The 12,011-nt window shown below is 42.5% G+C and overlaps 2 protein-coding genes across 2 annotated transcripts in view; both read left to right on the forward strand.

Moving 5' to 3' along the window:
• The first annotated feature begins 2,710 nt into the window (after positions 1 to 2,710).
• Positions 2,711 to 4,108, forward strand: TMPPE (transmembrane protein with metallophosphoesterase domain). Its single transcript, XM_009082046.1, has one exon. It carries the CDS (start codon positions 2,792 to 2,794, stop codon positions 4,106 to 4,108), a length of 1,317 nt encoding a protein of 438 aa, XP_009080294.1. The 5' UTR covers positions 2,711 to 2,791.
• A 4,431-nt stretch (positions 4,109 to 8,539) lies between these two features.
• The window catches only part of GLB1 (galactosidase, beta 1), a 36,033-nt gene continuing 32,561 nt past the window's right edge, over positions 8,540 to 12,011 (forward strand). Inside the window, exon 1 of the mRNA XM_009082049.1 lies at positions 8,540 to 8,548. Coding sequence (XP_009080297.1) covers positions 8,540 to 8,548 — 9 coding nt within the window. The remainder of the gene's footprint in view (positions 8,549 to 12,011) is intronic.

The raw sequence follows: 12,011 nt of genomic DNA on the forward strand, positions 1-12,011 counted from the left end.
CCAGAGGGTGCGGGGAATGAGGCCTCGCTGAGCCGCCCGTGTCGGCGTGGGAAGCGGTACCGGCACTCCGCTGTCGGATCCCGTGGGAAAACTTGTTCTTTCCGTGGTGTGTGAGAGGAGGGAAAAGAGTTTTTCCTGTTCTGCATTTGCCGCTGTGTCCCGGGGGACACCATACTGCTGCCTAAGGAATCATAGAATCAGCCAGGTTGGAAGGGACCTCAAGGATCACCGAGTCCAACCCCACCGCCGCTTCCACGAGTCCAACCCCACCGCCGTTTCCAGACCATGGCACTAAGTGCCACATCCAGTCTCGTCTTGAAAACCTCCAGGGATGGTGAATCCACCACCTCCCTAGGCAGCCCATTCCAATGTCTGATTACTCTCTCTGTAAAAAATCTCTTCCTAATATCCAACCTAAACCTCCCCTGGCAGAGCTTGAGTCTGTGCCCTCTTGTCCTACTGCTGGTGGCCTGGGAGAAGAGACCAACTCCCACCTAACTCCAACCTCCTTTCAGATAGTTGTAGAGAGTAATAAGGTCTCCCCTGAGCCTCCTTAGTCTTGACAGTCTTGGGGCTTATGTCCCAATTTTGAAGCTGTCACTGTTATCTCCGTAGATATTGCAGTTATGGTAGATGATACACAGCATAGTATAATATATAGATACAGCAGATGGTGCACAGATGGTTAAAACTATGCAAAAAGTAACACAGCCACATGCGAGAACTTTGTCTGTCTTAGAATATTAGGAGTTGGAAAGGACCTTATAGATCATCTGATCCCAGCTTTCCCCTGCCATGGGCAGAGACACCTCCCCAAAGGTGTCAAAATCAAAGGGAAGGTTGGGTGACAGTAGGTGTAGGGTTATGGCTGAGCCTCCCAGAATTCCGAAGGGGTGGGTAAGAGGAATGGAGTGATACTAATCAAATAGCAAATCTGGTGGTATTAGAAAAGGGAGGATTTAGTGGATTAGTTTAAACCAGATAAAATTACTGTAAAAATATATAGTTCCAGGAATTTGCTGTGATGGGAGATTGTAGACACAGTATTTTAACCCGTTCTGAAAATCTGTTTGTCAGATTTAAGTACTTAGAGTTCATAAACAACATCCAGAAAGGGCTAGGCAAGGATTTGCCTTCTAGCAGTGCTGGTGTAGCAGTTTTGTCAGCTGGAGGAATATGAGGGGAGCAGACCACAGACAGTGGCCAGGGTCATGTTTTCTTTATACAGCATTTCCTTACTGCTGTTGTCCAGACAGAATATTGCCTGGTGTCTAGAGGACCTGTGGACTTGAACCAGTAGAGCATTTCTTGTGCTCTTATCTCCCTGTCTGCGTTTGTTTTTTGTAGGGGCATGTGTGTAAAATAGCACTGTTTTTTGAGAACAGTTTTCTAACAGCTGACATGGCTCGAGGACCTGAGGCTGGCAGGATTTCTCTATCAGCTCACAGTTCCCTGACCAAGCAATGAGAGAAGGGGTCTTTGTAAAACTTGGTCTAGAACAGGGTTCTATCATCACAAAGGTGCTAATGGTGGCTTAAATTAGCTTGGCAAAGTATATTTTTGGCTGTAACGATTGCTTACTTTTTGTCTAGCTAAGTGTGGATTGAGAGACAGGAAGTGTTTTGAAAATAAACACATGCTGCTGTGTGACTTTAAATAAGGTAGTTTGTGATGGCAAACATGATCTCTGTTGTATGTTATGAAAGACCATCCAAGCTTTATTCATCTACGGTTAAAATAAAAGAGCTGGTTTGTTTTAAATAGAAATGTGCAATCTGACCACTAGTAGCAACACTATGACTGGACAAAATACAGAACAAACCAGGGAGTTCTGATACAATTCATGTGTAACTGCTGCTTGCTTGTTTATTTTCAGTCTGGGAGCAGACATGCATTAGACTTTGTGCTCCCTTTACTTCTAAAGGGGCAGAGTGTGTGATGTTTTAATCCCTTTCCAACTTAGTTGCATCCTGTTAGACCAGGATGTGCTGAAATGGGTGTTGAGTCTTGGAAACTGTACGTACATGTAGTGGAAGTAAGCAGGAAGCAAGTAGCAAAACACGATGTGAGTTTCACTGGCCCTACTGATTTTTGAGGGCTTTGGAGAAGTGTGATTCACAACTGCAGTCTGGGATATCTCCTGTGGCATCATCTCCTGTTTCTGGGACCACAGTTGCTTCTGGTAGCTGCTCCAGTGGGGATTTCACTGCTGCTGTAGCATGTGTTAGTAGAACCTCTTGCATTCAGTAAGAAAGATGTAGGGTGGTGCCTGCTTTCCCGATGAAGCCAGCTGCTTGGGAATAAGAACAGAAAACCTGTGTTAATGTCAGAAGCAACTTAGTCCTAGGACATGTAAGGACTATAATTTTGTTTCCAGGACTCATTGCATCCCTGTTATGATCTATTGCCATCTGCTGTAAGGGAGCCTTAGTGAGAAAACAGCATGTGAAAAAAAAAAGAGAGGTGGGGAGGAACCCTTGAGGGAGGCAGGCAGGGAACTTGGAAGGGGACTGGCAGAATCCAGTCTTTTCTGTTGTCTGCTTTATTCTGCATCAGGACATCTCCTCGCTGTCTTTATGAGAATGCTTTTGTGTGACCCAGAATCTCGGGCAGTGCGTAGAGTTACAGTCCTTTATTGCAGTCTGGGAAAAAGGGAATGTATGTAATGTTTTAAAACGGCTGATACTGGTTCCTGGTTGCAGGCTTTGTTGACCCAAGGCATCCGTTCATAACCACATTATTGCCTACTGGAGACCACTGCAGAACAGAAGGGAGCAGTCAGGAAGCAAAGATGATCTCCTTCAAGCAACTGCCCCTTGAAGCAAAGGCTGCAGTGGCTGCAGGAGTGGTTTTCTTCTCCATGATGCTATCGCGGAGTTATCTGGCAGAAAAACTTGATCTCAGGACACGGCGCTGGCTTCTAAGGCTGCAGATGGCACTGTTTTCTAACGCACTCATGTTGATAGGATCTCTTCATGTTTGGAGAAGCACAGTCACCACGTTCACCAGGTCTTCAGCTGCCAGCTCCTTCTGTTTCATGCCATGGAAAATAGCTGTGTTCGTGTTTCTAGCTCTGGCACATTCAAGCTTCTTTACGTTGCTGTTTCTTGTTGCAGAAGAGCCCTATTTCTTTTCTTTAGCTGCCTACACTTGCCTGGGGGCCTATATCATTCTTATCTTCTTCCTCTTCACTCTGGGCTCTGTAGAGCAGGCTTACAGGTTCTTCGCTGGGAGGGGCGCTAAGGCAGGCACTGGCAACAAGAACAGAACAGCGATGAAACCAGTTTTGGCAGTCATGCTGACTGCTGTGCTGACTGTTGTTGGGCTGTTAAATGCTTCCCAGCCTCCTACTGTGAATTCAGTGGAGATTCCAGTTCACAAGCTGCCCTCAACAATGAATAACCTGAAAGTGGTGTTGCTTTCAGATATCCACCTGGGGCCTACGGTTGGGAAGACCAAGCTTGCCATGATAGTGAGAATGGTTAAGGCTTTAAAACCAGATATCACTGTGATTGTTGGGGACCTGACTGACGCTGAGGCAGAGATCATACGACCTGCTGTTGAGCCTCTTGGAGAACTTGATTCCCCTTTGGGGACGTACTTTGTCACAGGAAACCATGAGTACTATACATCAGATGTTAGCAACTGGTTTGAGCTGTTAAAATCATTTAACATTCAGCCACTGCATAATGAGAATGTGAAGATTGTTTCACCAAAGAGCACTGATGACTGGTTCTGCCTGGCTGGAGTGGATGATATTGAAGCAGATGTGCTGTGCTACTCAGGACATGGCATGGATTTGAAAAAAGCTCTCAGAGGTTGTAGCAGTGAGCATGCAATAGTGCTGTTAGCTCATCAGCCGATTGCTGCAAAATGGGCCCTTCAGGAGAGACCAGACATAAATTTAGTTCTCTCTGGCCATACTCATGGAGGGCAAATGTTCCCACTAAATGCTGGAGCCTATCTTCTGAATCCATTCTTTGTTGGCTTGTACAAAGTTGGGCAGAACACCTTTGTCTACGTCAGCCCTGGGACAATGTACTTTGGAATACCCATGAGGCTGGGCAGCAGAGCTGAAATAACAGAGATAATTCTACGTTCTCCTTGAAGAGTTTTCCATTTGACAGACTTCTGCCATTCTTTTTTGGTCAGTATATTGGCTCCTCAGCTGTGAAAGCAAATCCTTTTTCAGGGAAGCCAGAGAAGATGTTTTGGGCTGAACTTCAGCAGGTTCTGTTAAGTTTGAGCAGAAAACACTAACTCTATCTTGGGCCTATGAAGCAAATTTGGGGCATGTTAAAATCCTGAAGAAATTAGTTCTATGGGTTCATTATTATTGAGATTTTGCATTTAAAGATAACATTGATGTCATGGAGATAAGCTGTGTCCTGTGCATGTTTAGTAATCATAGAATTTAGGGGTTGGAATGGACTTTACAGATCATCTAGTCCCAACCCCCCTGCCATGGGCAGGGACAGTAGATCAGGTTGCTCAAGGCTTCATCCAGCCTGGCCTTGAAAACTGCAAGGGGCGGGGCAGTCACTACGTCCCTAACCTGTCCCAATGTCTCACCACCCTTATAGTAAAAAACTTTTTTCTCACATCCAACCTAAACTTTCCCTAAATAAATACCTGTGTCCTGCAGCTACTTCATGTTCCACAGTTTGCTATCCATCAGGCAGCTGCCTAAGCACATCTCAGGCAAGTGAAGTTCTGATCTCATGCAGTGAAATCAGTTGTGCATGCTTTGCAGAAAGGACTACAGAGTGCCCAGTGAGTATGTAAACAATAGAAGCCTTATGCTAGAAATGTTACGGGAGGGGAATAGTTTAGGTTGTTTGTTTTTTTAATTGAGGCTGGATATCCTTATCCTGGTAACTGTCTGCAGCATGCACTAGGGCTTCCAGTCTGTGCTGCTTACAGATACAGTATGTTGCCTGGCATCAGTTCTGAAATTCAGTGTTTTTCCACTTAAAAAGTAGATGAGACTGACATCAAAAGGTGAAAGTAGCTGTCTTTCACAGGCATTTTCCCCAGAATAGCTGGGCATCTAGTAATCACTGAAAATAGCTCTAATGAAAGCTAACAGGAAAGAAAACTCAATTAACTTCTGTTGCTGTCTGAACATACAGTACCTCCTGATGTAAAGCACAAAATCCAAAGCTGAAATACTCAGTGTCTTTTCATTCTGTATGGTTTTGTTTATGTTTAATATCTCTTCTGTCATTTTTCTCTTGCAAGAGTAAGGAGATGCTGTTTGAAAACAATGCAAATTTCTTTAAGGCTTTAAAATTTCAAGTAAATGGTGTCCTTTTTTAAGGAGACCTCTGCAGCAGGTGTCTTTCCTTAAGGGTATTTGTGTATCGGTCTCCTGGTTGTCTGATAGGCACATAGCTGAGTAACTGCTGCAGGATAATGAGGGATTGGAGAGTTTCTTTCTGTCTTTCGTAGAAGGGCTTAGCATAAATTAACATGATTCTGGGAAATGTGAGCTATTAGAAAATATTAATGCAAACATTCTTGTTTCAGTATCTTTGCATTAATGTAAGAAAGCCAGGATGTAAATTAATGTGCTTATTTTGTCCAGGCTGATGAAACAGTTTACTTCTGTGCTTCTTCCTCTCTCCTCCCCTTCTACCTCAGTGTCGCTTTATGAAATGCCTCAAACTCTATGAGCCTGGGAATCTTGTCTCTGAGATCTGCAGCTGAAGCCACAGGGTTTGCCTTCCTGCCCACAAGTACCTGGGTTCCTCTCAGCCAGACCCATGTAGCATAGAGCAAAAGAAAGCAGTTCTTACATGGGAGACTGAGGATGGGAAGACCAGAACTGTGGTGTGCAGTCTTTTCCTGCCTTCCTGTGTGATCCCAAGCCAGACAACTATACATACTTCTGTTTTGTTCTTCAACTTCTGTTCTGATGTTGAAGGAGGTGTGTGGGGCTGTATTTGAAAAATACCATAGGGTTTGTAAAGTTGAGTTTTTCTGTAAGTCAACTTTTGAAGTTTCACTTCATCCCCTCTCTTCAGCCCTCTCCAGTCAGGGAAAGGCCTAATGCTAGGCTGTTTTTGTATCCTGTTCCTTTGCCCAAGCATCTTGCATTTTGACTAAGGAATGTTGAGAAATACTGTCAATGTGTCATGAAGGTTAGTGGAATTGCTGGAGAAGTCAGTCCTCTTTTAGTCTGAAAGCCGGACACCTGCCCAGCCAGGCTCTCTACTTGCCACACTAGACAATTTCTGTTTACCACCACCTATAATTTCGTAAACATTTCTTTTTAGGCTTGTGCAATAATATCAGCTGAAGTATCCCAAAGTTTCTATGTGTATTCAGTGCTGCCCAGTGCCCGTGTGGGGTCCTTCCGAGGTTCCTTGCGGTGGGTGGCATAGTGTCAAATGGTCTTATGTAGAGAGAATTTGGATAGCCTGTAACCCTCTGTTTACTTGTCAACACGCCTTCAGTTAAAAGCTGTGTTCTGGTTTTAGTAGTGCAGAGGATTCTCTCTAGGCCAGTGGTCCAGGATAACATTTCACTTGTTGCACTGAGTGTTATTACCATGTTAAGACTAATTGTTAAGCGAGTTTCCTTAACAGAAAGCATTTCAGGGACTGATTTTAGAAGGTGTCAATTTCTCAGTGAGTTGCTAGTATTCTCTTTTTTTCTTTTTCTTTTCCTGCCCTTTTTATTTCTGTCTTCATTCTGTCCAAATGTGTGCAAAAACCTAGCTGAAGGAGTCCCTTAGTCCCAGGGGTGCATAGAGGACTTCTTCATTACTTTGTATGTGCCCCTCTTGGAAGATCAGTATGTGACCTTTCAGAAGCAGATATGCGTCCCTTTAGGAATGGTCATATTATCATTTCATAAATTTATTGAGTTCTCCCAGTGCAATTTAGTTCTTTTTTTTCCTATAAGTCGCTCCCTCGGAGAGCTTGTTTGCTTGATGACTGTTCATTACTTAAAATGGCTTGTTTTTTTCTGTGCCAAAACATTTCAATGCCTATTCTTGTTTTGCTTTTTAAGTATGAATGGAGAGTATCCTAGATGAACTTTCTTTTTGATTAAAGGAATTAACCATTTCTGCAATCTCCTCAATGCAGCAATCTTGAACTGTCCTTCAAGGTTCTTTATGTACTTCTTCCAATTTGACTTAAATGTGCACTATGTAGACCTGTGTTCAGTATTTCAGATGAAAAAAATATTGCTGTGCTGCTTATTTTGTAATTTTTTTTAAATTGTTTTTTTGTAATTTTTTGGGGGTATATGTGTGGAATGTATTCAATCTGGAGAATTTAACTAAATGAACATATATATTTCTTCCTATAAAAGGCCAGTTCATTGTGGGCGGGGCAAGTTAATTACTGTCAGAATTAATAGCAGAATAGAACAGTATCATCACTTTGTGAAAGTTATATTTATTATATTGTATAATTGCTATAGAATGGATCTAAAAATATGTAAACTGTGGTATAACAAATGCTTTAAATGTTGGGATTTAATAAAACTTTATTCTTATATCAAGAAAGATGCCTCTAATGACCTTTTATTTTGTACCAATAGTCATTGTAGCAGTTCATGCTGAATAGTTTAAACACAATAATTCTATTTACCAACAAAAAGCTACTGACAATAAACCTGACTAGTTTTGGAAAATCTTACACTGCTCAGTGAGGTGTGGTGGAAAGTAGAAAGCTAAGGCCACTCTTAAATTTGCCTAAAGCCTACTAGGAGAAAAAAAGTGCAGGCTGAAGAGATGGGGATGTGATGCAGAGGAAAGGACTGCAACAAGGGCAGAGGAAGGTTACTAAGAGAAGTTTTTGGAAGGAGCAGAAGAAAATGAGTGGTTTGTGGGTCTCAGTTTTGATACTTAAGCTTTGGGATAGAGAAAGGAGTTTCTGTGTTTGGTCACCATAAGAGACAATAGAAATCTTCACAGGTGGAGGGGTTCATTGAGGATTTGTATCCACATGTGTTTGCTTTCCAAATAAGAAAAAGAACAAACCCTCTTTTGTAAATTGGGAGAATGAGAAGTTTCAACCACTCTCAAATAGTTTTGTGTGTTGAAGATACAGATTTTTTTCCTATGTCGAGAGACATGCACATTATAAAATGCTGAAATAGCGTTAAGGTTGCAAAGCTAAATTCTTACTTGGTTTAAGAGAAGACAAATTTGTCAGTTCTTCCCTGTTTCATGTGAGTTTGCTCTGAGCATGTAAAATGCAACACTGTCTCCGAGGGTCTGAATTTTCAGCTGGGCATTGATGTGCTGTGAATCAAGCAGCATCCCATACAGTGTGCTGTTAGTGTGTGTCTGTTCAATCTGCTTACCAAATAAGCAGACCCACTACCCCATCTTCTAGGGAGATAAATCAGGAATGAATTCCCTGCATATTCACAACTCTGAATATACAGTATTGACAGAGCCAGACATACATTCACAAGAACTCCCTTGTTTTCTTTGCAAGCCCTGGTCTGCAAGCAATGTGTCACACACTGACAATAAAATAATGTTGAGTAATGGATCGCGAAGCAAAGTTTGTTTACAATGAATGAGGTGAGTCAAAGCAAGTACTCCTGGAAGCTTCCTCCCTCTTCTCACCCGCATAGTAACACTGTGTCAGGAAGCATATGTGTTGGGAAGGTGATTTACAGCTGTGGTCACAGCTTTAAAAGCATGAGTTCTAAATGGTAGCTAGTTCAATGATGACTGCCTTCATAATTAATACTTTCCTTTTATTGTTTTAAGATAGCCTTGGTTCCCTGCCAGAGATGTCTGTCCCTGAGGGTGTGTAAGCAGTTTTTTCAGTGTTCATCATCTCAAGTTATCTGCCTTAAATGAAATAAGTGTCTTTTCTGGGGGCCTCTTGATGTGATTGCTCTAAATGAGGGGACTAAAATCCTCTCAGAGAGGGAAACCACAGCAGTTTATTTTGACTGTTCTTATTTCCGGGGATAATGGCCTTTTAATGTGTTGTGTGCGTTTATCCCTATTTTTTCTCCTCTTTTATATCATTGCAGAACTGTGTTGCTGCACTTGGGTTCTGAGTTTCATTTAGTCAGGATCACTTTGAAGCACTCAGCTCCACATTGATGCTGTGACTTGTCAAAGTGCCCTAGAGTAAAAAATATTTGAAAAATGTGAACCATCTGCTTGGTGTTTGTAAGGGTGAATGGTGTCCTTGAGGGGTATGTATGGTACAATTCCATCCCAGTGCAGTATGCCCAGGAATCAAGATACAGGTTATAAATGAAAGGGCAGCAAAAGGTCAGATATACTAGAATTGAACAGAAAGTAAGCAGCTGGTACATACCTGTGTATCCTCTGCAGCAATAGTTTACTTGAGGTCGAACAGCCTGGAGTTATTACAGCATCATCATTTTCTGTGGAGAACCCCAACCTTTGAGTTACATTTGTTCCAGAGCAGTTGGTTTGTATTTCTGAGCTTTGTAAAGTCTTGATTTTGTATAAGCCTTGCATGGCCTTACCTTTGTTGAGTCAAGATTTATTTCAACTTTCATGGAACTCTCTGTTAAGTAAACTTAAGAACAGCTCCATGTTCGTGGAATCGGAGCTTAAAAGCTTCTGCTGTGCAACACTTGGCAGTCCCCTGCATTTGTTCTTTCCTTGCCAGCTCAGGGCTGTATCTTCTCATATCTGTTGTTATACATCCACCACGCAATTTCAGTTGTTCACTGTTGGCAGTGTTTTGGGTTGCTGTGTGCATTTAAGACATTTTCCGTGACTTCTTCATAAGTTTTCTGTTAAAAATGCCTTTAGCACGGTTGCAACACACTGTAATCTTCCTGCTTGGAGTTTGTAGAGTGTTATCTCGTTCAGTTGCTCCATTTAATGACAGTCTAGGGATAGGCATGTTTGCTTAGCAATTCGTCCTCCATGAGCCAGCAGTGTGCTCAGGTGGCCAAGAAGGCCAATCACATCCTGGCCTGGATCAGGAACAGTGTAGTCAGCAGGACCGGGGAGGTGATTCTGCCCCTGTACTTGGTGCTGCTGAGGCCACACCTTGAGTACTGTGTGCAGTTCTGGGCCCCTCAGTTCAGGAAGGATATTGAGGTGCTGGAGCAGGTCCAGAGAAGGGCAATGAGGCTGGTGAAGGGACTTGAGCACAAGGAGAGACTGAGGGAGTTGGGGTCGTTTAGCCTGGAGAAGAGGAGGCTCAGGAGAGACCTTATCACCCTCTACAACTCCCTGAAAGGAGGTTGTAGTCAGGTGGGGGTTGGTTTCTTCTCGCAGGCAATCAGCAGTAGGACAAGAGGGCACAGACTCAAGCTCTGCCAGGGGAGGTTTAGGTTGGATATTAGGGAGAGATTTTTTCCAGAGAGAGTAGTCAGGCATTGGAATGGGCTGCCAAGGGAGGTGGTGGATTCACCATCCCTGGAGGTTTTCAAGATGAGAGTGGGTGTGGCACTTAGTGCCATGGTCTAGTAATGATGGTAGGGTTGCACTCGATGATTTTTGAGGTCTCTTCCAACCCACTTGATTCTATGATTCCGTGTGTCTGCTATTTGCTTTGTCTTCTATCTCTTTGTCTATCTGCTAGTTTGTACTCTTCTTTTCACCTGTGACCCATTGCACTGGCTTGTTTTTGCTGGTTTGTTGCACTGAGAGTATGCTCTTGTCTGGCAGTTGTGTCCAGTTGATGGCCAGGCGTCTTGGTGCTGGGAGCTTTGTGGTCATGTGTGCCTGATGTGTTTTGCTTTTTCCATTCCTTTCTCTTTACTCTTCACAAATAATTGTTCACCAACAAAATTGTTCACCAGTCAAGAGGAAGAAGTGGTTTCATGGGAAGGTTCTTCAAAACTGTGTAGTCTGTTTGTCCCTGCTTAACTTTTGGGCAGTTTTCCTCTGATGGTGGATGGCTCCCGTGTAGTGGGGATCACACAGAGTAGTAGGATGGTCTACATCTCTCTTGCCTTTCTAATTTAATTTCTTTTTTTTCACTTAATCAATTTCCTGATTGCTAAGCCCTGTTCTCAATATGGGACAGACCAAGGCCCGTGGTTTCAAGAACAAAGGCCAGTGCTCATTCATAGAATCAACCAGGTTGCAAAAGAGATGGCTCCCGTGTAGTGGGGATCACACAGAGTAGTAGGATGGTCTACATCTCTCTTGCCTTTCTAATTTAATTTCTTTTTTTTCACTTAATCAATTTCCTGATTGCTAAGCCCTGTTCTCAATATGGGACAGACCAAGGCCCGTGGTTTCAAGAACAAAGGCCAGTGCTCATTCATAGAATCAACCAGGTTGCAAAAGACCTGAAAGATCACTGAGTCGAGTCCATTACAAGCCAACAGCTTTTAATTTACTCTGTTGGAAGGTGTGTTACATTTGGACTTGCATAAAGTCCAATGAATCATGAGGTTTGTTTGGTTGACTTCTAACTTATTTACTCATAGGCATGGAGAACTAACTGATGTTGTGATTGTACTTCATAAATCCCTATGGATCTTTCGTTAAAGGCATTTTTAAAATGTGATCAGTACTGAATCTGATAAAGTGCAAATGCAAAGTCATAGAGTATGAGACAGCCAACTCTGCAGTGGCGTGTTGAGGACAAAAGTAGTACCAGTGAAAGAGATGCCAAAGATCCACGAGAGATGTAAGATGTGAGAGGTTAAGGTTTGTTTTAAAAATAAAAAGTTAAAAGTTCTTAAAAGACATAGGCCCAAACACTTAACAAAAAGGTCTTCTGTTCTTTCTTGCTTTTAACAAGCAAAAGAAGTACTACTGTTGGTGATAGTAGTGTAATCTTGCTAATTTCATAGGCTTACTTGAGGAGTTATCCTGTGCTCTAGAAGTTATTTTTCTTATGGCTAGGAAGCGCAGATTCTTACTCTCAATTTATGTAATTCTTTAAATTCACTGGTTTGGGTGAGCTTAACTGGAAAAGTATTGAAATTAGGACTTTCTGCAAAAATGACTCATTTTTTGTGACTTACATGAATGTATGGAGTTCAGACTGATTTATCAAACAGTTTTATACTTAGTAGAAACTAGG

This window comes from Acanthisitta chloris, unplaced genomic scaffold (assembly GCF_000695815.1).
Source record: "Acanthisitta chloris isolate BGI_N310 unplaced genomic scaffold, ASM69581v1 scaffold13569, whole genome shotgun sequence".
NCBI classification, from domain to species: Eukaryota; Metazoa; Chordata; class Aves; order Passeriformes; family Acanthisittidae; genus Acanthisitta; species Acanthisitta chloris.